Source organism: Sciurus carolinensis, chromosome 19 (genome assembly GCF_902686445.1).
Source record: "Sciurus carolinensis chromosome 19, mSciCar1.2, whole genome shotgun sequence".
NCBI lineage: Eukaryota > Metazoa > Chordata > Mammalia > Rodentia > Sciuridae > Sciurus > Sciurus carolinensis.
The window spans coordinates 15,064,978-15,091,960 of record NC_062231.1 but is presented as its reverse complement, the minus strand read 5'-3'; the positions used below and the strand labels follow the sequence as shown (position 1 = coordinate 15,091,960).

General features: G+C 37.0%; 1 protein-coding gene across 6 annotated transcripts in view; it reads left to right on the top strand.

The window, feature by feature from the left end:
- Positions 1–26,983, top strand: part of Fancd2 (FA complementation group D2) — a 55,772-nt gene that overhangs the window by 3,366 nt on the left and 25,423 nt on the right. For 3 of the 6 annotated variants that reach the window (XM_047534777.1, XM_047534778.1, XM_047534776.1), the window contains exons 3-22: positions 261–401; positions 923–990; positions 1,151–1,254; positions 1,901–1,961; positions 2,798–2,850; positions 6,813–6,891; positions 7,785–7,909; positions 9,482–9,569; positions 10,286–10,390; positions 11,889–11,989; positions 12,352–12,460; positions 12,747–12,782; positions 15,047–15,190; positions 16,432–16,566; positions 17,802–17,933; positions 20,883–20,993; positions 22,886–22,995; positions 24,855–24,912; positions 26,174–26,293; positions 26,724–26,797. In XM_047534777.1, coding sequence (XP_047390733.1) covers positions 261–401; positions 923–990; positions 1,151–1,254; positions 1,901–1,961; positions 2,798–2,850; positions 6,813–6,891; positions 7,785–7,909; positions 9,482–9,569; positions 10,286–10,390; positions 11,889–11,989; positions 12,352–12,460; positions 12,747–12,782; positions 15,047–15,190; positions 16,432–16,566; positions 17,802–17,933; positions 20,883–20,993; positions 22,886–22,995; positions 24,855–24,912; positions 26,174–26,293; positions 26,724–26,797 — 1,954 coding nt within the window. Of the gene's footprint in view, positions 1–260; positions 402–922; positions 991–1,150; positions 1,255–1,900; positions 1,962–2,797; positions 2,851–3,710; positions 4,078–6,812; positions 6,892–7,784; positions 7,910–9,481; positions 9,570–10,285; positions 10,391–11,888; positions 11,990–12,351; positions 12,461–12,746; positions 12,783–15,046; positions 15,191–16,431; positions 16,567–17,801; positions 17,934–20,882; positions 20,994–22,885; positions 22,996–24,854; positions 24,913–26,173; positions 26,294–26,723; positions 26,798–26,983 lie in introns of those variants that run through there. The other 3 variants (XM_047534779.1, XM_047534781.1, XM_047534780.1) reach the window with 3 other exon arrangements.

Here is a 26,983-nt window from a genome sequence, read left to right as displayed (position 1 = left end):
AATTTGATTTCTTCAAATGAAAATTCAATTGGTAAATATAATTCTGTGTGCTGATTGTTTTATTTTTCTGTTTGTTTTGGAAGTTACTGTTGCTGATCATTGTTAGAGATATTTCATTTCACTACAGCATCAATTCTAGTCTTAATACTTCAGGAACACCTCAGATTTCCTCTCAATCTTTGCTTTACTTTTTCTTTTCTTTTTCTTTTTCTTTTTCTTTTTTTTTTTTGTTTTAGTACTAAAATTTTGTCTATTTACAGAAGCCAGGAAGCAACCACTTTCCAAAAAGACAAAGGAGTCTTATGCTTCTAATGAAGTTGAAGAAAATGACACTATCTTTGTAAGATTTCTTAAGACATCAGGACTTATTCTTAAAACTGGAGATAATCAGAATCAACTAGGTAATATTTCAATATTCTATTTGGGGGGTTTTCTAGATAGAGTGGCTGTGAATATTAAAAATGAGAGAATCAATAGTCAGGAGATAAGAATGAAATTACTTTTTAGAGAATATTGTGCTAGTCTATTGTCCTGGTTAATTGCATGTTAAGTACTTCTGATTTTTTTTCCAGAAAAAAAATGTTATATGCTAGTATTCTTCGATGCTTTCTGGTGAAAAATATATTAATTCCCAGGAAGTAAATAGATCTGTGTCAGAATAATTTCAGAAGAAAATATGTAGAGTCACGTAAGGCCCTGTTTCTAGGGCCTAGGTTATTCTGTTATGCTAAGGCAGGTGTCTTTTTAAGAGACTTAGTGACTATCCTCTATCAAAACTACATCTATTACTGTGGGTTGAGAAGGTTCAAACAAAATTAGGTTGGAGATATTTTAAATGATTTTATCAGATTAGAAAACTCAGGTCTTTAGGGAAGAAAATTGTGGTAGACCATGATGACCAGCTGTCCTTCTTTCCTCATAGCTGTGGATCAAATTGTTTTCCAAAAGAAGCTATTTCAGTCTCTGAGGAAACATCCTTCTTATCCCAAAGTATGTATTTTCTCCGTGGTATTTTTTATTTTGTCAGCTGTACTCTGGAATTAGGAATTTAAAGACACTGGTGAATAGTTGAGTGGGCTAAAATGATTTTTAGTTGACAACAGATGTTTAAAAAGTCTTTCATCTTTTTTATATTTAAAATCTCACTAAGGTGATAGAAGAATTTGTTGATGGACTGGAATCTTACATTGAGGACCATGACAGTTTCAGGAATTGCCTTTTGTCTTGTGAACGTCTGCACGATGAGGAAGCCAGGTTTGGAGAGGAAGCATGTAGACTCCATTAAATTCGGTCTCTTACAGTAACTGGCTTGGGGTGTGGGGGTGCAATTTTTACAATTTCACTTTTGATTTATAACTCTTTTTTTTTTTAAGAGTTTAAACCTAAACTTGAAATTGTTAAATTTGTGACTCTAAGGCTAAGAACTAGAGTGTTTTCTAGAATATTTCCTACTATGTTGATAGAATTTCAAATCTCTACCTCTCCCTTACTAGGGGCTGTCTTATGTTCTGTATTTCTTGTCTAACGATTATATTGTGGCCAGGCACAGGCCTCTAATCCCAGCAGCTTGGGAAGCTGAGGCAACAGGATCATGAGTTCAAAGCCAGCCTCAGCAACTCAGCGAGATGCTCTTTCTAAATAAAATATAAAAAAGGGCTGGGGATATGGCTCAGTTGTTAAGTGTCCCCAGGTTCAATCCCCAGTAACCCAAAAAGACTATATTGTGGACATAATTGTTAGAGATTGTGTATCTAATCAGTTTTATGGAGAAAAGATAATAAAATCATAAAACAAGGGGGAAAAAAAAGAGGAAGCTCTGAGGAAACATCCTTCTTATCCCAAAGTATGTATTTTCTCCATGGTATTTTTTATTTTGTCAGCTGTACTCTCTTTTTTATAGCATGGGTGCATCTTACTCTAAGAGCCTCATCAAACTGCTTCTGGGGATTGACATATTACAGGTGATACTAACATTTTTTCTGTGAACATTTGATAGATATGATTTGTGGTGTGTGTCTAATTATCAGTGGTAGAACAGGGCAGAGTATGGTTAATTAGAGAATTTGAGTTTGCAACAGCCTCATCACAGCCCTGTTGGTGAGCTGAGTCTGGTAGGGTATTATCTGTGTCTCTGAACTGTGCTGATTAGTCCCATTCATCTGGCAGTCCCTTTTATTCCCTTAGTATCTAAGTCCTCTTTCTTAACACTGCATCCTGTGCACTCTAAGAACCTTATAATCTTTGCTATATTTGCATCTGCATTGTCTTCCATTTAGCTTTTTAGTTGCTTACATAATTTAATTTTTCCCTTTCCTTCCCCCTCCTTTAATGTATTGAGTGTGTTATGCAGTGATATGTTTTACACATCTCAAATTCTCCCTCCTGTCCTATCCACCATTTTTTTTTCATCCTTTCTTCCTATACTCTTATCTCTTCCTTTTCATTGGATATCTTGAACATAATAGTTACCTTAAGTCTAAGAGTTCCCTTTCTCATCTGAAGAGAAGTCCTCCTCTCAAAAAATATTTGATAATCTTTTAAAGACTGCATTTCATGGATTAACAGTGATCTTTATTAGTATTTTATTATTATCATTTTCATTTTGTCTTAGCAGTTGATTTTTACTGTTTCAAAAGACAAATTTATCTTTGTAGTTCAACAGCTTATGATCAGTATCTATGTGAGCATTCTATAATAAGAGGACATCAAGAACTCTAGTGGGAGAGAATTCTGTTAATTATATATTTCTGTTGTGTATTTTGAGGCCATCTTTAATGCCCTAAGTTTTCTTTTTTAGCCTGCCATTATCAAAACCTTATTTGAAAAGTTGCCAGAATTTCTTTTCAAAAGGTGAGTGGAGTTATTCTGGAATACTCTTAGCACCCTGATATAGTTGTTTCTCTCTGGAACATCATTGGTTTCTCTGAAGGCCATAGAAGGCCGTATTTTATTATGATGCCAGGGTATCTTTCTTTGTAATTTCATCTATTATTGGCTTCATAAAAATTAGCAGAATTGTGGTTAAAAGTAAATATTATACATGCATCGTATGCATGGATTATTCCTAGAGCCAATTGGCTGGGGGCAGGTATTATGTGAATTTTGTTCTTTACCTTTTTGTTTTTATATTGCATGTATACTACCTATTTCTATCTATTGAAAATTTTTTTCTATATTTTATTATTTTTATTTAATTTTTTTTAGTCGTAGATGGACACAATACCAATTATTCATTTTTATGTGGTGCTGAGCATCAAGCCCAGTGCCTCACATGTGCTAAGTAAGTGCTCCACCACTGTGCTATACTACCTATTTTTAAAAATTACTGTGTCAGAAAAAAGTGAACAGCTTATAATAGAAAATTAGACAAAGGTCATGAACAGACAATTCACAAATCCAAGACTATCAAACATTAAAAAGTTCGGGCTGGGGATATAGCTCAGTTGGTAGAGTGCTCGCCTCCCATGCACAAAGCCCTGAGTTCAATCCTCAGCCCCACCAAAAAAAAAAAAAAATTAAAAATTAAAAAATTCAATTTCAGAGCTGGGTTGTGGCTCAGTGATTGAGTGATTGCCTAGCATGGGTGAGGCACTGGGTTTGATCCTCAGCACTGCATATAAATAAATGAATAAAATAAAGGTCCACCAACAACTAAAACTATATATAAATATTTTTAAAAAAATTCAGTTTCATTAGCAAAAACAAATTTAAAACAGTAAGTGCATTCTTTCCACACTCAAAGGGTCTTCTGTGTTGAGTGTAATGAACAGGCTTAGGTATTCATTGCTAATGAGCATATTCATTTGTTTAGTCATTTTGAAAAGCAAGAGGTTGTATGTATCAAAACCTGAGGTTTTGGGCTAGGGATGTAACTCAGTTTGTAGAGTGCGTGCCTGTCAAGCACAAGGCCCTGGGTTCAATCCCCAGCACCACAAAAAAACAAACAAAACAAACCCTAAGGTTTCCCCCCAGGTGCAGTGGAACACGCCTGTAATCCCAGTGACTTGGGAGGCTGAGACAGAAGGATTGCAAGTTCAAAGCCAGCTTCAGCAACTTATCAAGGCTCTAAGCAACTCAGTGAGATCTTGTTGCTAAAATAATTAAATACCAAAAAAGGGTTGGGGATGTGGCTCAGTGTTTGTAAGAATCCCTGGGTTTATTCCCTGGTACCAGGAAAAAAAAAAAAAAAAAAAAAAAGGAAAAGAAAAACCTAAGGTTTTAGGCTATGGATCTACCACTGTAGTAGAGATGTGTGTGAAGGTCCTGGGTTCCATCCCCAGTATATCTCTCTCTCTCTCTCTCTCTCTCTCACACTCTCTCACTCTCTCACTGTAGTAGAGATGTGTGTGAAGGTCCTGGGTTCCATCCCCAGTATCTCTCTCTCTCTCTCTCTCTCTCTCCCCCCCCCCCCCCCGCCATCCCCAGTACCTCCCCCCCCCACACACACAATTTAGATTTTGCAAACCCTTTAATCCTCAGTGCTCTTCTACTGTTTTATCCCAAGATTTTAACTAACTGAAAACACATATATAAGATTACTGTTTACAATAACAAAAAATTAGAACTTGTGGTATTGCTCAGTGGTTGAGCTCTTGTCCAGCAGGCAGGAGCCTCTTGGTTCAGTCCCCAGCACTGCAAAACAAAGAAAAGGAAAAAAAACAACAAAAAAAACCCAGACCAGCAAATAACAAAAAAATGTAAATAACTGACATGTTAAAAAATAGGAACATCATGTGGACATTAAAATTATAAAGAAGACTATTTGATGCCACATATTAACTGGAAAAAAACTCCCATGTTATAAATCATAAAAAACAAAAGCATAAGTTTATATTATTTTTAAAATATTTTGTTTTAGTTGTGGGTAGACACAATACCTTTATTTTTATGTGGTGTTGAAGATTGAACCCAGGGCCTCACGTGTGCTAGGTGAGCGCTGTACCACTGAGCCACAACCCCAGCCCATACATGTGCATTATTAATAGTGGATATCTTTGGCGTGACAGGACTATGGTCATATTTATTTTCTCTTTTTTATTATAATGTCCCGTATATAATAAACTTTGAAGATTAATTCTTAAAAGTTTGGTGTTTCAGATAAATGGTTCATACTAGATGCTTATATCCTGGCTAAGTCTTTCTTAGTGCTTAAAATGGGCTGCAGAGGAAGGAGGTCAGGGCATGGGGAGGTACTGGGGAATGAAATCTATGAAATTATGCTGTGTCTCTTAATATACCATGGTGAATAATAATAATTCGCTAAAATAACAGTAATAGAAGGGAGATCAGTAGAGCAGTCAGATGGGAGCTAGAGGAGGGGAAGGAAAGGGAAAGTACCTGGGAATGAGATTGTGCATGTATGAATATGGTATAGTGAATCCCACTATTGTGTATAATTACAATGTACCAATTCAAAAATTAAAAAAAAAGATTTGGTTTTAGTAAACAAGGACTAAGAATACTATTGAGAAAGGGAGCTGGGGTGGTCCAAAAATTTAGACATAAGACATTGGGAGGAAAGTGTAGATTCTTATTGGGGAAATAATAGTAACTGAGCCAACATTTCTTCATAAGTGATTTTCAGTATGAACATAACCTAATTTGAGCTTATGTGCTTCTGTAGCAATATTGTGCTTGCCTTTTTTTTTTTTTTAGCTCTTATTCATTAATGTATTTACCTTTTGAAAAGTATTTTTGTTTTGTTTTTAAAAATCTGTTAGCTTTTCATTTTTTAAAGTTTTCTGGATGTTTGATAGGCCTTCATTTTCTTCATTTATTTATATATGGTGCTGAGAATTGAACCCAGTGCCTCACACATGCTAGGCAAGCACTCTACCGCTGAGCCACAACCCAGTCCCGCTTTTCATGTTTTTTAAAAATATTTTCAGTTGTAGATGGACACAATATTTTTATTTATTTTTTTATGTGCTGCTGAGGTTCGAACCCAGTGCCTCATACATGCTAGGCAAGTACTCTACCACTGAGCTATAATTTCAGCTCTAGATTTTCATCTTTTAAAAATTATGGACTGCAGTTGGTAGAGTGCTTCCCTCACAAGCACAAGGCCCTGGGTTCAACTCCCCAGCACCACCAAAAAAAAAAAAATTATGGACTGGGGCTGTAGCTCGGTGGTAGAGTGCTTGTTTAGCATGCATGAGACACTGGTTCCATCCTCAGCACCACATAAATATAAACACAGGTATAAAAAATACAATAACATTATTTTTAAAAAATTGCATTGTTAAATACTATTTAGTTCTGTTTTCCCATCTCTCTAAATTCTCTGGCTGTAACTGCTGCTAACAGTTCGATGTGTCTTCTTCCAGACCTCTTTCTTAACGTGTATAACCCTATGTCTTCTGCTTTTTGGGTATAGCACATTGCCCAGTGCATGGGAATTTTTCAGTAAATGTTAATTGAACGAATGAAATACTTTGTGTGCAGTATTAGTGGGGCAGGGAATGTAGCTCAGCAGCACTTCCTTAGCAAGTGTGAGGCCTGGGGTTCAATCTCCCTGCATCTAAAAAAAAAAAAAAAAAAAAAAGGAATAAAAAAAAAGCTAACTTCCAGCTACTCATGGTAGTGCAAGCCTGTAATCCCAGCAGCTTGAGAGACTTAGGCAAGAGAATCACAGGTTCAAAGCCAGCCTCAGCAAAAGTGAGGTGCTAAGCAACTCAATGAGACCCTGTCTCTAAATAGAATACAAAATAGGACTGGGGATGTGACTCAGAGGTCAAGTGTCTCTTAATTCAATTCTTGATATTAAAAAAAAAAAAGACTAACTTCCTTTAATTCTCATTCTAACATTTCAGTGTGAGCAGTGATGGAATCAACATGCCTCGACTCATTTTCAGTCAACTAAAATGGCTTGACAGAATTGTGGATGGCAAGGTAGACTTTAGAGCTTTATCTGTTACTTGAATTTAAAGAATGTTGTCTACATTTGCCAAACCTTTAGAATTTATAGGGGTTTTTTTCCTTGTTTCTATGCAGAAAATTCACTTTTTCCTCTTATTGGTTAACTTTTTCCAGCTATCATAATTTGAGAATTATGATTATTTTGCCCTTTAAATTTCTTCAGAAAAGAAGCTTATCCAATTATAAAAATTAGGTATTTTTTTAATATATAAATTAAATATTTAGAAATAAATTAGTTTTTCAAAGTGGAGAGATCACAGTTTATTTCTTAAGTGGGATCTCAAACTACCTTACTTCACTGCAGTTGTTTTAATTTGATTTGCTTTAATATGTATTGAGGAACATTATAAAAGTTTTTGCAGTTACATGATTTGTTATTGAAATATATTGATAAAGTAAAATCTATTTTGAGCCAAGTGCTTTAAGATCATTTTTCTTCAAGACTTTATAAATTCATTCTTCTAATTTTGGCAGACATTCTAATGCTAAATTACTATTTGGAAGAATATGAGTTTTGGGGTTTCATCTGGGCTGGAATTTGGGTTCTGCCACTTAACTGTGTATCCTTGGATAATTAATTTATACATTTTAAAAATGAGAATTGTCATAAGATTCTATTATTGCAAAGATTAAATGGAATAATGTTTGTAACAGACTTATTAGATAATGTACTATCCACCCTGTTTTTTTCTGTTTTGTCTTCTATGAAATTATCTGGTCCATTTGCCTCTAAATTTAGGTTTTGAGCTTGCATGTATAGTTGAGTTATTGTACAAAAGATACCTTGAGCTCTCCATTTCATGAGTATGTAGTGTTTCTCTATTCTGAATAATGTGCTACAGTTCTAATAGTGTTCTTCACTACAGGACCTCACCGCCAAGATCATGCAGCTGATCAGTATTGCTCCAGTGTACCTGCAGCATGACTTTGTTACCAGCCTACCTGAGATCCTAGGGGATGCCCAGCATGCTGACGTAGGGAAAGAACTCAGGTGGATGAGCACTCTACTACTGTCTCAGAGAGGAATCAGTATGGGAGCTTTATCATGCAGTGAGCAGAGTGGTAGTAATGTATCCAATGAGTGTGATATATCTGTCTTGCAAGAATAGGGTATGGGATTTGACTTTTATTTTTAATGGCAGGTATGTATTTGAATAGACCCATCTGCTTTTTCCCCCCTAATATTTTTAGTTGTAGATGGACACAATACCTTTATTTTATTTATTTTTACATGGTTCTGAATATTGAACCCAGTGCTTCACATGTGCTAGGCAACCCTCTACCACTGAGCTACAACCCAAGCCCCAAGACCCATCTACTTTTTAAAAAATGATATACCTGTGAATGAAAATGATGTCTGGCTTAAGATTAGGTATACAAATTTGGTTTATAAGAACTCAAACATGATCCCTTTGTTTCATTAGCATTTCCTCCAAGGAATTCTCTGCATATCACGGTCATTTATGGAGCTTTTTGAGCATCTCCATTCTTTGAGTCCCTAGATGATTCATTGTAATCCCTGTGTTAGTCCTATTGCTCATACCCATTGCTTACTACCATTCATTTGAAAAAATAATAGTATAATTGGTAGAGCAGTAATAAAGAGAGAAATACATCCCTAGAATATAGCTCCCATGTTAATGCAGCTTTTTACTTGTCCTAGAAGTAGTTAAAAAAAATTGGATTTCTGTAGTTGTCTGCAAAACTGCATCTAAATACGTCTAGTGATTTCTTGCCTTTGTGCTTTTGGGCAGGATGCTCCCTTTGGGTTGAGCAGTAACCACTCACTTCACCTGCCTCCTGCCAGCTTGTTTTTTTGTACAGCCTTCTTTTAGAATTCATCCCTATACTTTTTGCTACTTTGCGCTACACTGCACATGTATCTGTCATACTTAATCATACTTTTTTATAATTGTTTTGGGTTTTCTTTTTCCTTTTTTCAGAAAAGTTGTGTACCAAACTCAATAGTGACCTCTAGGTAGTGGGAATGGTGAAGGAGTGCTTCTTGTTTCTATTTTATTTACTTGAATTTTTATAGTGAGCAATGAGCATGTATTTTTATTTTTTTGTAATCAAAACAGTTTCTAATGAAGTATAACAAAATCAGTAATTTTACTGGAACTAAGTACAGCTGTCCCTCTGTATCCACATCCTCTGATTCAACCAACTATAGATGAAAAATATTCCAAAAAAATGATGCATCTGTATTAACATGTGTAGACATTTTTTTCTTGTCATTATTCCCTAAGCATTATAGTAGAAGAACTATTTACATAGCATTTACCTGGCATTAAGTATAATAAATAATTCAGAGATGATTTACTGTATACAGGGAACTTGTATAGGTCATATTCAAATGCAGTGTCATTTTATATAAGGGACTTGAGCATGTGTGCAGTTTAGTATATCCATGGGCAGTGGGGTCCTGAAATCCAGGACCAGATACCAAGCAACAACTATGTTTCCTCTCTTCTTATACTCTGATGAGTGATTTTTCTCAAGTGTTTATCTGCCTAGCTCTATTCAGACCTTTACCCAACTGTTCTTTTTCCAACATTCACAGTGACCTATTAATGGAGAATACTCCCCTCACTGTTCCAATCCTGGATGTCCTTTCCAGCCTCCAACTTGATACACACTTCTTATCTAAGGTAGGAAAGATTGTGTGCTCTCCAGAATCAGGGCCAGCTTTCTCATGTCTTGGAACCATTGTTAGTCAATACCTTGGAAGAAATCATGTGGAATGAAAATTGCCCTTCAAAACTGTACTGAATGACTTTTGATCTCTTCAGTGAGTTTCAGATGCTCTGCTATGATAGATTCATTGGTTTTTAAGCAATAAGTTTTATTGGAAACTTTCTCTGTTGCCTGATATTTACTCTTGCCTATAGGAATAAAATCCTTATTTTTTGGAACCAGGAATTGAACCCAGAAGCATTTAACCACTGACTCACATCCCCATCCCTTTTTATTTTTTATTTTGAGACAGGATCTAAGTTGCTTAAGGCCTCACTAAGTTGCTGAGGCTGGCTTTGAACTTCAAACTTCCTGCCTCAGCCTCCTGAGCTGCTGATTACAGGTGTGCATCCCCACCTGGTGGAATAGCACTTATTTATTTTTTCTTAGAGCCAGTTGTGAATTCAGACTCCTAATGTAGGACACTACACTTGCCACCTGTCCATGAGGAAATTGTGGTATTAACAATTGAAAACTTGTAATTTGGGGGAAAATAAAAGGAGGTGTTTTTTCCTCAAGTTATAGATGGGAAAACAGAGAGGTTGATGTTTCTGATTTTACCTAAGAAGTCAGTATGGGGTTGTGATAGTGACATGGAAATATTTAAGTTTTTTGTGCTTTTTAATTTTAGGTCCGCCAGTTGGTGATGGATAAGCTGTCCTCAGTCATGTTGGATGACTTACCTGTGATAATTAAGTTCATTCTTCATTCTATAACAGCCACCAATGCACTTGAGGTATAGTACTGTTTCCCACCAAACTAGATAAAGATACATCAGGATAAATTGATTTAAATTAATACGTCCAAATTGCTCTTCTCTGGCCCCAGACTAGTTGATAAATGCTGGTTAATCCACATAGCATTCAGGGAAAAGAATGGTGCTATGAATTAGATTGATTATTGTGTATAAGCTGCTATAGATATTTTTTTTTTATTGTAAACAAATGGGATACATGTTGTTTCTGTTTGTACATGGAGTAACAGTATACCATTTGCATAATTGTACATTTACATAGGGTAATGATGTTTGATTCATTCTGTTATTTTTTCCTTCCCCCCCACCCCTCCCACCCCTCTTTTCCCTCCTTCCTCCATTCTTGCCCCCCTCCTACCCCCATTATGTGTCATCATCCACTTATCAGTGAGATCATTCATCTTTTGGATTTTTGAGATTGGCTTATCTCATTTAGCTTGATATTCTCCAATTTCATCCATTTGCCTGCAAATGCCATAATTTTATCATTCTTTATGGCTAATATTCCATTGTATATATATACCACAGTTTCTTTATCCATTCATCAATTGAAGGACATCTAGGTTGGTTCCACAGTCTGGCTATTGTGAACTGAGCAGCTATGAACATTGAAGTGGCTGTATCTCTGTAATATGCTGATTTTAAGTCCTTTGGGTATAGGCCAAGGAGTGGGATAGCTGGGTCAAATGGTGGTTCCATTCCAAGTTTTCTAAGGAGTCTCCACACTGCTTTCCAGAGTGGCTGCACTAATTTGCAGCCCCACCAGCAATGTATGAGTGTACCTTTCTCCCCACATCCTCGCCAACACCTATTGTTGCTTGTATTGTTGATAATCACCATTCTAATTGGGGCGAGATGGAATCTTAGTGTAGTTTTTTTTTTTTCGGTGCTGGGGATTGAACCCAGGGCTTTGTGCTTGCAAGGCAAGCACTCTACCAACTGAGCTATATCCCCAGCCCCTTAGTGTAGTTTTGATTTGCATTTCTCTTATTACTAAAGATGGTGAACATTTTTTCATATGTTTGTTGATTGCTTGTAGATCTTCTTCTGTGAAGCATCTGTTCATATCCTTAGCCCATTTGTTGATTGGGTTATTTGTATTCTTCGTGTAGAGTTTTTTGAGTTTTTTATATATTCTGGAAATTAGTGCTCTATCTGAAGTATGAGTGGCAAAGATATTCTCCCACTCTGTAGGCTCTCTCCGCATTGCTGATAGTTTCCTTTGCTGAGAGAAAGCTATTTAGATTCTTTTTGCTGGGAAGCAAAAGGAATTTCTGTGTACCTCAAAGAATTCTGGAATTTAGGTGTGATGTACTATACCTGCATTAACCATTCTCATCAACTCTTTGTCAAAATGCCTTGTCCAACATTAAAATTTTTTCTTCAGTCTTTGAGGGGTTGTTATGGTTCTATTGAGAGATTGGGCTGTCCTGTCCACTAAGAATGAGCAGAACACATGGCTAATATTTACTTTCTACAGGTAATTTCTGAGCTTCGGGAGAAGTTGGATATACAGCATTTTATTTTGCCATCATGGTTTCAGGCTTCCCAAATCAAGTTGAAAAGTAAAGGCCGAGCAAGGTAATAAAACTCTTGACAGTTGCCATCTTTTTTCTTGCTTGGAGAAGAAAATTTTTTTGACATTGTTTTTTTCCTGAAGTCAGGACGGTTGGAACTTAATACTTAAAACTTACAAATAATGGTAGTAAAATACATTCACATACAGTACCATATAGTTTTTCACATCATATGTGTGTGCGTGTGTGTATGTGCATGCATGTGTGCCATTCAGATCACTTCCAGATGGACTGCAAGGTTTTTAGCCATTTTACGTATGAGATTTTGACTTGTTCCCAGGCACCTGGCTATTAAACAGGAACTGAGATGTTTTAAGTTCTTCTGTGGTCAATAGAAGAAATAATTTTCCCTCTCTTCTACTGTAGTTCTTCAGGATATCAAGAAGACAACAGTCCAAACTGTGTTATGCTTCTCTTTGATATCTTAAAGTCAACTCTTAGATATGAGAAAATCATTTCAGAAGCCTGGATTAAGGTGAGTGAGATCTTTGGAACTTTGAGCATCATGGATGAAGGGGGTGTTTATCAGTGACAGATATGTAAGTATGATAGCTAGAAATAGAAACTCACTCAGATAAAAATGATAGATGATGATTGGCTATCAAATGATAGATGATTTGACTATCAAATAAAATGATAAATGATAAAATGATAGATGGATTTGACTATCAACTCAGAGAACAGGGCATGCTGAATAAGGCATGAAGAAATGTTCCACTGATGTGTCAATAATGTTTTTCGACCCCCTTTTTTTTTCCCAGGCAATTGAAAACATTGCCCCAGAGTCTGAGCACCAGGTAATGTTCTTGTACTACAAATTTTAAGTATTGCAACCTAAGAATGACATCAGCTAGCTTGTTTTCCTGTTTTCTCTATCTCTCTCCCTCCAGTCATTCCTTCTATGCCTTTCCAGCTCCTCCAGTAAACAATAGCTACTGGGTGACTTGCAGATGGTCTGCTCCTACTGATTAAGTTTGGCAGTAAAATAAACCTACGATATCCAGAAGGAGAAATTGGGACATTGCAAGCATAAAAAATTGTAGTCAAAGAAAGTGACAACTCTACCTGTGTCACAATCCTGTCCCTGCTTTGTCTGATAAACCTTTCTCCAACCTGGTGGAATTGTCAAGATAATGGCATTTAGTGTTTTACTTTACCCATGTAGTACTGAGGAGTAGATCAAAGTCTTTCCACTGTCAAGGTACTGGTCTCTTTCTTTTATTTCTAGAAATACCTTCTGTCAAGAAGCCAGATAATTGAGTTTCTTTTATACTGATATGTTCCCTCCAAAAATTTTTTTTAGTTGGACTCTGTTTTGTTTTGTGAGATTTTTGTTAGGCTTTCCAGTTGTTGAATGACTATTTTAAAAACTTTTCTGACACAGAATAAAATACTGAAAATACGAAGTCTGGAATTGTTGCTGAGTGGTGGAGTGCTTGCCTAGCAAGTATGAGGCACTGGGTTCAATTCTCAGCACCACATATAAATAAATAAATAAAAATAAAGGTCCATTGACAACTAAAAGTGTATTTTAAAAAAAACACTGAAAATAATATTTTTTCATAGGGAAAAATAATCATTATTCTCAACAGTGGTTTTCATTCTTACACAAATATTAGTTGGCCACCTTGGCTGCCTGCATACCTGTTTTTAGGTATTTATAATCATATTTCTGATTTTCTCTTCTCATTACATTTTTTTCTCCTGTCATAAACAGTTTCTGTGCTACTTTTTATCTTTGTGTGTGTTTTGCTGGGAATTGAACACAGGGTATTGTGCAGGCTGGGCAGGCTCTCTATCACTGAGCTATATACAATGTCTATTTCATTTTTGTTCCGTTCTGATTATTCTCAATTTTGGTATCTAAATGAGTGGAACCTTCAGTGAAGAGATGTCCAAGTAATTTGTTAGTTCTTTGTTTCTCCTGTTTGACTTTTAACTTTTTAACTTTTTTTTTACCTTTTTTTTTTAACCCTGGCAGTACAAGCCAATTGTGAGGGGGACTCACAAGGAGCTGAGCATGGTGGTACATGCCTATAATCCCAGCAGCTTGGGAAGCTGAGGCAGCGGGGATCGCAAGTTTGAGGCACCTCAGCAACTTAGTGAGGCCCTGTTTCAAAAGAAAAAATTGAAGTGGCTCAGTGGTTAAGCACCCTTGGATTCAATCCCTAGTACCAAAAACAAACAAAAAACTCAAAAGGAATCTACAATGTAAAAAAGTTTTCCCTCACTTCGCTTCATTGCTTAGGAATAATCACCCTACATGTTTATTCCTATAAGCTGTATGTTTGTGCCAGTACAGGTACACTCTTATACCTACACATAAGTATACTTGTATACTGTTTTTAGAGAAGTGGAATCCTATTATGATTTCTCTTAATGATTTACCCTATGCCAAGAATGTGTTTTTCTGTCAAAAAATATAGTCTGGCACATTTCTTTTTCTTGACTTTGAACATTCCAAGAATAACTGTCATAACTTGATCTTTCCCATATTGATGAGCACTTATAGTCTTTACAGTTTTTAACAAAGTGTTTTTCTTAATGATGAAAGTATATTCTGGAGTTAACAAGTGGTTTAATCTTTTTCTTTTAATAAATGTGAAGATGTTCAAAATTACTTCTGTGATAATATCACTTTCACTTATGATCTGATGTTTTCTTAAGACACACCAGTGGTTAATAGTCATGGGACTTTTTTTTTTTTAAACTCTCATACTGAGGATTGAACTCAGGGGCACTCAAGCACTGAGCCATATCCCCATCCCTGTTTTGTATTTTATTTAGAGACAGAGTCTCACTGAGTTGCTTAGCGCCTTGCTGTTGCTGAGGCTGGCTTTAAACTTGAGATCCTCCTGCCTCAGCCTCCCAAGCCACTGGGATTACAGGTGTGCACCACTGCACCCAGCTTATTTCTTTGAAAAATATTTCTGGATTTTTTGAAAATTTAGGTACTCCCATGGGAGTATGTTGAAAAAGTAAAATCATTCTGAGTTTTACGGGTTTTATTGCAGTAAATGTACTGATTTACTATTTTCCTCTGTTGCATACTTATCAATAGAGTTTTGACCTGGCGATGATTTTCATCATTTATAGCACCAATACTCAGGCAAAGAAGAACATTGAGAGGGTGCTAAAAAATAAGATTCGATCAGGCTGCATTCAAGAACAGTTGCTCCAGAGTACTTTCTATATTCATTTTATGGTAAGTGTCAGTGAGTTAGGCAATATTAGTCTGAAAGATATAGAGAGGTAACCTTTCTTACCCAGTAAGGAATTCCTAATATCTTTGATGAATGTTTATTTTTCAGAAGGAACTCCAACATATTCCACAACACAGGAGGGGCTTGAGGGCATAGCTGAGTGGTTGAGTGCTTGCCTAGCATTCACAAAGCCCTGGGTACTGGGGTGGGGGGCAACAAAATAAGATTATTACTTAGCTTGATTGACATATAATGGTCTTAGTAAACAAATCTAAGATTGATTTTTTTTTTTTAGGCACGATTTTCATGAAATTAGTTTGTATAGAATTTGTTTGATTTTAAACTCCAAATCCTTTTATAGGAATTGCTTTAATTCAGATCTTCTGATTCTGCAATGTAAGTTCTTTTTTTTTTTTTTTTTTTTTGGGTGCTGGGGATTGAACCCAGGGCCTTGTGCTTACAAGGCAAGCACTCTACTGACTGAGCTATCTCCTCAGCCCTGTAAGTTCATTTTAATCTAAGATGAAAGGCTTCTTACAGCTGCCTGTAAAATTTCATCTCATTATTTCAGCCCATTGAATCTTAATTTTGCATTTCTCATTTGTCATTTTACTTGTCTAGCTCTCTCCAGCTTGCAGCTTTGGCAAACTGGCCTTATAAATCTTCTCCTAAGACATTTGTAAAAACCTTGAAGAAAATTGGACCAGAGTGGTAGAGTGATGCCTCACATTCTCAGCACCACATATAAATAAATGAATAAAATAAAATTTCCATCAACAACTAAAAAAATATGTATATGAATCTGTTGAACCATCATTATTTGAACATTTGACACTGAGAACCTTAGGTGATTATTCTTCTCAAAATGTAAACCATTCATACTGGAATTTCAGAAGCTGGGAATAGTGTTTTGCTAGCTAAATATTCAGGATGTTAGTGTAGTGCTTCTTAGAAGGTAGGTAGTGTGGAATTTGGCTTAGGAAGTAATGAAAATATGTAGTTGGGTCTTAAGACTTTATATATATATAAATGGGTTTAGTGTTTGTATTATTACTGTTATGTATCAAACCTAGGACCTCACACATGTAAGGCAAGCACTCTACCACTGAGTTACAAGTTATCCCTAGTGTGTGTGCCATCATGCCCGATCAAAAAGGGATATTTTCTTAAGAGATATAGCAACTCTTAGTAATAACTAAGTTTTTCCCATAGTTTGTTTTCAGTTTCTTCTTTCCCTTCCCAGGTTCTGAAGGATATTTGTCCATCCATTCTATTACTGGCTCAGAGTTTGTTCCACTCTCAAGATCAGAATATAATTTTGTTTGGCAGTCTCCTATACAAATACTCATTTAATTTTTTCGACACTTATTGCCAGCAGGTATGTTGAAATATTTATTTTGGTTTGGAGGTAATAGGGAATGAAAGAATTCTGAGTGAATTGCATGTAATTTGATGTTTATTTCTTTGATTGGAAAGCATCAAGAATTGGAATTGGGGAAAGCTCAGTTCTAATCCCAGCCTTAAAATGAGGAGTCTGATCTGGAATATCTTGTGAGCTTCAGAATTCTCTGGGTCTAAAATTTAAAATCCAAATCGAGTCTACTTCAGATAAACATGGCTTAATGCGTTGGGTTGTCAGGTGGTTTTCCCAGTATAGGGATAACAAACTTAGCTGTAAATAATAAACTTACATTTGATCCTGGAGTTGTCCCTTAAAAATAAGTATCGTGAAAAATAAATGAATAAGAAATACTTGAAGCCTAACACTGTCTCGTTGAACATGATACACAAAATTTAATAGTGCATTTCCAGAGGGAGGGCTGTACTTGTAGAAAGTGATTATGAAAGCAATCAAAGAATACTGTGTTACTCTATTTTTACATATACTATATCTAGTGTTAATATTGTTTAAACACAGTTGAATGCAACTTTTGCACAGAAAGGCTTATAAAAAATTTTAAATTTAAAGTAAAGCAATTGATGCAGCTGACATGAGGTAGATATTGCAATTGAGAAAACTGTATGTTTTAGAGCAGCAGTATAAAGGAAAGGGAGAATGGCACCTACAAAGACTTCTTTGCACCCTCTTAATGTCTTCAGGTGCTGTCATGACCTATGTTTTCTTTTCCTTTTTCTTTTTTTTGTAGGGGAGACTGAGACTGGGGATTTAACCCAGGGGTAATTAGCACTGAGCTATATCTCCAGCCTTTTTTATTTTTTATTTTGAAACAGGATCTCACTAAGTTGCTGAGGGCCTTACTAAGTTGCTGAGGCTAGCCTTGAATTTGCAATCCTCAACAGATGATGTTCAGCCTCAAAGAGTAAAATTCAACTCATGTGGGAAAGAGAAAGGAAGATACACCAAGGAGCAAAATCAGGAGGGCTAAGATAATGTTCACTGATAAATTTTGGGAAGTAGGACAAGATAGGATGGTAGTGACATTTCATTGGTATAATCCTAGGCTTCTGAAGTCAACAATGACAATTAGATAATAGATGATAAGATCAGGTGAGTTGACAAGGTAGAAAGTCCTCAGGCATGAACCCCTTTGAGGTGATTGCCATACATTTTTTTTCACACTGTTGTATTGACTCCCCGTCTCCATTGTACAGGAAGCAGTTGGTGCCCTAGTGACCCATGTCTGCAGTGGGAATGAAACAGAAGTTGATACTGCATTGGATGTCCTCCTTGCCTTAACAGGATTAAACCCATCTGCTATGCGACTGAATGCTGTCTTTGTGAAGGTATCTATTGGTTCTTTTGTTGAATATATTGAATAATTTTTCTTCGTTGCATATGTCTGAGTAATCTGATTTCTGTTAGTAAACAGTCATTTATTTTTGTGTTCTTTAAATGCTGAGCACTTTAATGGGTGGGAGGAGTCGGTAGCAAGTCTGATGATGGGCAAATAATATGAAATAATGACTCATCACTTATGTATTCATTCATCAAAACTTCTTTATACTTACCTACGTGCCACACTCTGTTCTGAGTGCTGTGGTATAATATAAAGGTCTGTGTTTGCCTTCGATGATAGAAATTAAGACACATAAGCAAGTGACTGAAATAGAACATGATGAATTCTCTAATAAGGAGAAATTGCTATAGGTGTAACAGAGCAGGAATAATTAAACTTGGTCTGGAAAGCTGGAGAAGAGGAAGGAAGGAAGGAAGTAGTTCTGGAAGAGAACAGTGTGAACAGAAGCAAAGTGAGGTCATATGGGTCTGAGGGATGATAAGTGGAAAAGCATGGATGGAGGGTAGGGTATATGGTGGGAAGTGTTGGGAAATGACACTGGTAGGATGTAGGACAGGGCCAGGTATAGAGGGGATCAAAACCTGGGTGTGGTGGTGTATGCCTCTAATCCCAGTTGCTTTGGAGGCTAGACAGGAGGATCTTAAGTTCAGGGGCAGCCTGGGCAATTTAGTGAGACCCTGTCTGAAAATAAAGGACTGGGGATGTAGCTCAGTGGTAGAACACCCCTGGGTTCAGTCCCCACTACTGTAAGAAATAAACAAACTATGCTAAGGAGTTTCAATTTGATTTTATAGACAATAGGGAGTCAGTGCAGACTTTTTTTCTTTTTCTTTTTCTTTTTTTTTTTTTACTACTGGGAATGGAACTCCTCAGGGTCTCACACATGGTAGGTAAGCACTTTCCACTAAGCTACCTCCTTAGCACTTTTTATTTTTTTTTTGAGGCAGTGTCTCACTAAATTGACCTGACTGACCTTGAACTGGAGATCCTCCTCCTCAGCTTCCTGAGTAGCTTTTACTGTAGCTGTCTGTTACCACTCCTGGCTTGATAGTACAGATTTTTATAGGAAGTTGACCTAATCACACTGCGGTTGGATAGGAGACCATTGAAATGATCCAAAGGAGTGAGGGTAAGAGCCAAAATTAAGGTGATAGTAAAAGAGAGGGAATGATTGCTTCTGAGACAAGTTAGTGTTAGAAGCCATATGGTTATCAAGAATTTAAAACAAATGAGGAACAGGGAATTAGGTCCAACTTTTTCATCTCAGAAAACTATCTGAATGTCCATTTCCTGAGCTGCGGAGAGCAGGAAGGGAGTGCATCTTCTGCAAAAAGGATGAGTTCAGTTTGGGATCTCCATATGTGCCTGATTAATAGAGAGTTGGAAATTCTGGTTTGGAGCCCAGGGGACATGTGTGGAGGAAGGTTTAGTTTGAGTATCATATATCCATAACTAAATAGGTGTGAGCTCAAGTGAAACAGCTTTTGAGGCAGAAGTCCAGGAGAGTGCAGAAGTTTTGAGAACATTAAAGTTAAAGTAGTAGACTAGAGAAAATGTCCATGTAAGGATAATGAGAAAACAGGAAAATAATATAAACTAGAAGAATGTCAGGTAGCAAAAGCTGAGGGAAAAGAGAACTTCAAGAATTACAGATTTTTTTGGACTGGGTATATAGCTCAGTTGGTAGAGTGCTTGCCTTAGAAGCACAAGGCCCTGGGTTCAATCCCTAGCACCGCAAAAAAAGAAAGAAAAAAAAAAAGTCACAGATTTTCTACAGTGTCAGATGGTATAGAGAGTGAAGATGGACAAGAACCCATTGTCCTTTGCAGTTAGAATAACTCTGGTGACCTCTGAGAGAAGTGTTAACTGAATAAGGAGAATGAATGCCAGAGAGCAATAACTTCTTGTGGATTCAACATTTGAGAAGAGGAGAGAGAGAAGGTAGCTTGAGAGAGAAGCAAGGGAGATATATTTAGGTGAGATTTGAGATTGTGGACCAAAAGGAGGACTCAAAAAGGAAAGGAAGAGGGACTGGGGATATAGCTCAGTTGGTAGAGTGCTTGTCTTGCAAGCACAAGACCCTGGGTTCTATCCCCAGCACCACAAAAAAAAAAAAAAAAAAAAAAAAGGAAAGGAAGAAATGGAAAATATTTTTTAATTAATTATTTGAAAGTTTACAAGACTCTTACTACTTCATCCTCAGGCCAGCTTTGAAAGGTAATGTATCTTTTATTATCCCTTTATGAAGAGGAGAGAAAGCTGAAGTGTTGCCTGAGGTCAAAAAGTACATAGTTTCCTGGTGACTGCCTCCAGATCTGTAGAGATAGAATAAATGATTCATGGAGTAGAAGCTGAAAATGAATGATACCACAAGGAATGGGATCAGCAACAACTTTTGGTGGAATACAGTTTTCACTGAGAAAAAAAAGAAGAGTGGAAATAAAGAATACAGAGAAGTCAGAAGTGTGCTAGAGGGACAAAGCAGAGCTGATGAAAGCCCCATATCATGGTTCAGAGTGCAGAGGCCAAGGTAATAAGGGCAAAGTAGCTGGACTCAGAGTTCAGAAGCCAAGCAGGGATTTTAACTTTCCTAGTGGTGCTTCTTAGTCTCTGAAATAAGATAGGCTTACAAAGCTGCCACTAGCCCTCTCAGCTTTAGGTTCAGAATAGCAGACCTTTAGGTTCTGAGCTTAGTGTTCACAAGTTAAGCTTTTGGTGAATAGCTGTTGTGCTATATGTGTATGTGTCTTATAAAGACTTTAGGGTTTTTTTTGTTTTTGTTTTTGTTTTTGTGGTGCTGGGGATCGAACCCAGGACCTTGGGCTTGCAAGGCAAGCACTTTACCGACTGAGCTATCTCCCCAGCAGATTTTAGGTTTTTAAAGTGAAAAAATGTTAGCTGCTAACCTCATTGTTGGCATTTTCCCCCATCACAGGGTATTTTAGATTATCTGGATAATCTATCCCCTCAGCAAATACGAAAACTCTTCTATATTCTCAGCATGCTGGCATTTAGCAAACATCATGAAGCCAGCACCCATATCCAGGTAAGAGTTTGTTTGTTAAGAAAGAATCTTTACCTCTTTACTAAAATCTGCTAGACAAATCACTCTAGCCTGTGCAGTAGTGGTGTAAAAGAGAGTACATAGCCATAGTCCCAGCATTTCTTCATTCTTTTCTTACCACAAGCATTAAATGCCTACTGTTTGCCAGGCACTGAGATATTTGGTAAATTGAATCTTGTCTTCAAGGAACTTGGTCTATTGGGGTAAAGATGGGTTGGTGAAACTGAGTAAGAAGAGCTGTTCAGGTTCTATACTGAGTGTTGTAAAAATTCAGAATTCCCTCATTTCCTAAAAAACATCTATAAATAATATGAACTTTACCTGTTTTCATTTGTAAGCATCAGTTACTGAAAAAAGCCAATCAGAGCATGTTAAATAAAAGCAATTAGGTTGGAATCAACTCATAGTGATTTTGTATCTTTAGTGCCACCTTGTGGCTTTGAAAAACCAGCACTTTTTTTAATTGAAAAAATGTTTTGGCTAGGTAATATATACATGTGATACAAAATTCGAAATGTGTAGAAGGGTTTATGGTGAAAAATAACTCCTTCTCTCTCAGTTCTCCAGGTGTCTTGTCTTCCTAGAGGCAGTCAGTGTCCCTATTTATAGCTTTCTGAGATGTTCTGAGCTTTTACAAATTTGTGTTTACCTACGTTCTACTCTTTCCACCTGTTATTCTATGTCTTGCTTTTTGCATTTAGCAGAATATTTTAGAGATTGTTTCATTATCAGTGATGTAAAGCTACTTTGCTATTTTTGAATTGGTGAAATATACTTAACATAAAATTTACCATTTTCATAGTCTTTAGGTGTATAGTTCAGTGGCACGAGATCATCATGATAGGACAGATAAGCCAGACTCAGACAAGTACTGAATGTTTTCCTCTCTTGTGGAATCTGCCAGGGGAACGTGGGAATGGGGGGACATGAAAGTAGAAGGGAGTCTAATTAGAGAAGTAGGAGGGTAGATCAGGAGGAGGGGAGAAGGGAGAGGAGGGGGGCTAATGGGGGTGGAAATGATTAAAATATGTTTTATTCATGTATGAATAGGCTACAGTGTAACCCATTAATATGTGCTAAAAAGAAGAACAACCATTTCCACTGTTCTTAGAACTTTCTCATCATCCCAAACAGAAATCTTTACCCTTTAGTCAATAATTTATATGTTCCTGCTCTCAGTACCTACTAATCTCTAATCTTCTGTCTATGAATTCACTTATTTGAGATACCTCATATAAGTGTAATCATACAATATTTGTCCTTATGTGTCTGGCTTATTCACGTGGTATAATGTTTTCAAGGTTTGTCTATGTTGTAGGATGTATCAGAACGCACTCTTCATTATGGCTGTATAATCAATTTTATATATATACCACAGTTTGTTTATTCATTCGTTGATGGACATTGGGTTGTTTCTACCTTCTATTTGAATAATGCTATTATGAACATTGGTATATAACTATTTTAGTCTCTATTTTTTTTTGTTATTTTGGCTGTATACTTAGGAATAGAATTGCTGGGTCTTTTGGTGATTTATGTTTACTGTTTTGAGGAAGGCAGGCACAGGGGCATATCCTTATAGAGCAACCACCATGATGATAACAACAGTTTGTTATTATTGAATGTCTATCGTGTCCCAGGTAGTATTCTAGAAATTTTTTATAATTTGTCTCTAATCTTTTCCGTCTTATAGAGGAAAAATTCGAGACTCAGAGATGAAACAGTTTGCTGAAGATCACAAGTAAATGACAGAACTCTTCCTAGTCTATAGTTTTTTTTTTTTTTTTTTTTTTTTTTTTTGGCCCACTATCCATAGATTCTTTTGCTGTGCCATTTCAGCGTCTTCATCTTTCTCCATCTTTGTCTCATTGCAGGATGACATGCATCTGGTGGTACGAAAGCAGCTCTCTAGCACCATATTTAAATACAAACTTATTGGGATTATTGGTGCTGTCACCATGGCTGGTGTCATGGCGACAGACAGGTATGCACCGAGATTCTGACTTCTGTGTCTCAAGATCCATGAATTAAGTTGCTGCCTTACAAATAAAATATTACTTTGTGCTTTAACAGTAGACATTAAAACTGTGAGTGAAGCCAGGTGCAGTGAGTGGTGCACACCTGGAATTCCAGCTACTTAGAGGCTGAGAAAAGACAATTAGAAATTCAAGTCTAGCCTGGGCAACTTAGTGAGATCCTGTCTCAAAAAATTAAAGGACTGGAGATGTAGCTCAGTGGTAGAGTGCTCCTGGCTTCACTTCCTAGTACTGGGGGAAAACATAAGAGAAGTTAACTAATGTCTTTTGCTACTTTTCCATCTTCCCTTCTAATCTTGACTATGTATATTATATATAATTTTTATATAATTGTGATCATAGTCATAGTATTCTTTTGGTTAAAAACTAGGAATTGGGCTACGATTGTAGCTCAGTGGCAGAGGGCTTACCTAGCACATGTGAGGCACTGGCTCTGCATAGAAAAATAAAGGCATGCTGTCCGTCTCCAACTACAACAAAACAAAACAAAACAAACAAACAAAAAAAACTAGCAATTTCCCAGAGATGCAGTTCTAGAGGTCTTTCATTAAAAAAAGAGAGAGAGAGAGAGAAACTTGATCTTCCTACAGTGCATTTTTCTGCTCTTCACATAGGCCCTGGACAGTGCAGGTCTACATTGCTATGTTAATTCTGTCTTAACACTTCATGTTTGGTACAAATAAGGTCTGCCTTGTAGTTTCTTCTTGCTCCCAGATTGTAGCATCTAAAGAAGCATTGGATTTGGGATTTGATAAGATGTTGCCATTGCAAACTGATATCACAATTCAATTCATCCTTCTTGGAATTATTTGTCAGAATTTCTCAAGACCTCAGAACATATCTGTAGAATCAGCATTAATGATCTGAAGAGGCTGCATGGTGTATTGATTAGGAATTTATTCACTGAGCACAAGGCAGGGTGATGCACACCTGGAGGCTGAGTCAGGAAGATGGCAGGTTCAAAGCCTCAGCAAAATCAAACTGCTAAGCAATTCAGTGAGACCCTGTCTCTAAATAAAATACAATATAGGACTGGAGATGTGACTCAGTGGTCGAGTGCTCCTGAGTTCAATCCCCGGTTCCCCACCACCACCACCAAAAAAAAAAAAAAAATTAGAATTTATTCACTGAAGTCACACTGCTTGCCTGGAGTCAAATCCTGGTTTCTTTTATTTATTAACTGATTGATCTTGGGCAGGTTACCTCACATCTGTGAAATGAGAACAATAATAGTATTAACTTCATAGTTGTATTAAATGGTTACAACAGTGTCCAGCACACTTAAAAAGTGTTTGCCCTAACCAGGCATGGTGGCTGACATTGTAATTCCAGCTACTTAGGAGACTGAGGCAGGCGGATCACTTCAGGGGTTCAAGGGCAGCCTGAACCAACATAGGTAGATCCAATCTGAAAAGGAAAAAAAAAAGTACTTGCCCTTATTTGTATTATTTTTACTAATCTAGTGTGCCCTTAAAAATATATATGATCTGGGTGTGGTGGTACCCACCATGGTCTCAGCACTTGGGGAATGGAGGCAGGAGGATCATTTAAGCCCACAGGTTTAAGACCAGCGTGGGCAACATAGAGTGCTCTCCCCAGCCCCCACCAAAACAGAACAAAAACCATAAAAATATATGAGATAACTGTCCTTTGCTCTAATCCACATTTTTATGGACAAAATAAATATTCCTCCATGTCTTCATGAATTTTTATCCTTACTTCTGCCTCAGGGAAGGCAGGATTCTTAAACTTAATGCCAGTTGTTATAAAATTTTACAAAAATGAAACTAAAATTCCTTGTTTCTAGAAGTAGATCTACTTTGACCCAAAGGAGAGTTGACCTGAGCAATGAGCAGTGTAAACAGGTGAGTTTGTGCAGTATAGTCAGATATGTTTATGAGTAATAGGAATTGCTTCTCATCATCATCTGTTCAACAGAAAGAGTACTTGTTTTTAATAACTTGGTTTCTTGAACTCATACCTTTTATGATGTTTACCATTATTGGGACAATTAGAATCTATTGGTATGGTCTCTGTTTCTATATCTGTTCAATCTCTCAAATTGTAAATTCTTTTTTTTTAAGTGACCTGTTTTTTTAAAAATTTCTTTTTAGATGTTGATAGACCTTTATTTTATTCATTTATTTATATGTGGTACTGAGAATCAAACCCAGTGCCTCACACATGCTAGGCAAGCACTCTACCAGTGAGCCACAACCCCAGCCAATTAAATTGTAAATTCTTAACCAAGAATGATGAACCATGTTTAAAGAGCAGCAGGGTAGTTCAGGGTTAGGTCACTTCCCTGGTGTGTGCAAGGCCCTGGATTCTATCCCCAGCACAGCCAAAAATGAAAAATAATCACAGCTTGGTTGGAGTGTATGGGATAATAAGTATATAACCGGAAAGTTGTACTTAAAGCTAGTTCAGAGAGGGCTGGGGTTGTAGCTCTGTGGTAGAGCACTTGCCTAGCCCATGTGAGGCACTGGGTTTAATCCTCAACACCCATAAAAATAAATAAATAAAAATGAAGGTATTAAAAACAAATAAAATGAAAGTATTTTTTAAAAAGCTAATTCAGAGATAGAAAATGTAGGAGGCCTTGAAATATCAGGCAAGATATTTTTTATTTTACTTTTTAAACAGAGGTAGTCTTTAAGGTATTCTTAGCATATGATTAAAATAATTATAACTTTTGCTTTAGAAAAATTAACATGACTGAATATGTCTTACGTATTGGAGAAAACATGTGACTAGAAACAGACAGACTTGCCAGGCATGGTGGCACATGCCTATGATCCCAGTGGCTTGGGAGGTTGAGGCAGGAAAATCGCAAGTTCAAAGCCAGCCTCAGCAAAAGCAAGGTGCTAAACCACTCAGTGAGACCCTGTCTCTAAATAAAATACAATATAGGACTGGGGGTGCGGCTCAGTGGTTAAGTGCCCCTGAGTTCAATCCCCAGTAACCCCACCTCCCCAAGAAAAGGAGACATACTAGTCAGGAGGCCCAGGAAAACTTCAGGTGAGAGGCAGAGCTTTGCCATTAATGTTGGAAGGAGCTTGATATTAAATGGAGTGAATGGAGCTTAGGGAGGGGTGAAACATTCATTTTCTTCTGCTGCTCCAGGTGACCTCCTTGTTGCAGTTGGTTCACTCCTGTAGTGAGCAGTCTCCTCGGGCCTCTGCACTTTATTATGATGAGTTTGCCAACCTAATCCAAGAAGGGAAGATGACTCCAGAAACCTTGGTAAGGCTAAGTAGCTCTTCTTAAACCAGTAACACATTTATGTGCTTTATTACACATTTCCTCAAGTTCTCTCTGTTGCAGTGTGAAAATAGATTAACCCGTGAGTTCTCCCATATTTCAGTTGGAAAGGCTGTTCTATCCTGCCCTGTTCCAGGGCTCTCCTCTGAGGCCTTCTTCTCATAGTAATAATAGTTAGGTAGAGGAGGAGGAGAGTTGATGAAGGTGTTGATAGACTATTCTATGCCAAGTACTCTGCTAAGCACTTTATATACATTATCTCTTTCCTACTTCCTGGTAAGGAGGTGTATATTCTTATTATTTCCTTTTTAGAAATAAGGGACTGAGGCTGAGAGAAAGATAAACAATCATTTATCTAGGGCTCTAGTGCAAGCACATCCTGAATTACTCTTTTGTGTGTTTGTTTCTGAAGGAATGGATTGGACCAACTATCTTTAATGATTTCCAAGAAGCCTTTGTGGTAGACTTCTGCGTTGTCCCAGAAGGGTAAGTACTGGTTTGGTTGTAGTGGTGAAGAAGTTGTGTCAGTCCAATCAGTAGCTTTTGCAAACTTCAGAATGTCCTTGACCTCAGCCAAGTCTGCCCACTCCCATAGTTTCTTTCCTCCCAACGACAACACTCCTGCACCCCGCTGCTCCAGAATTGCTAAAAGGTTGCCCACTTGATCTTTTC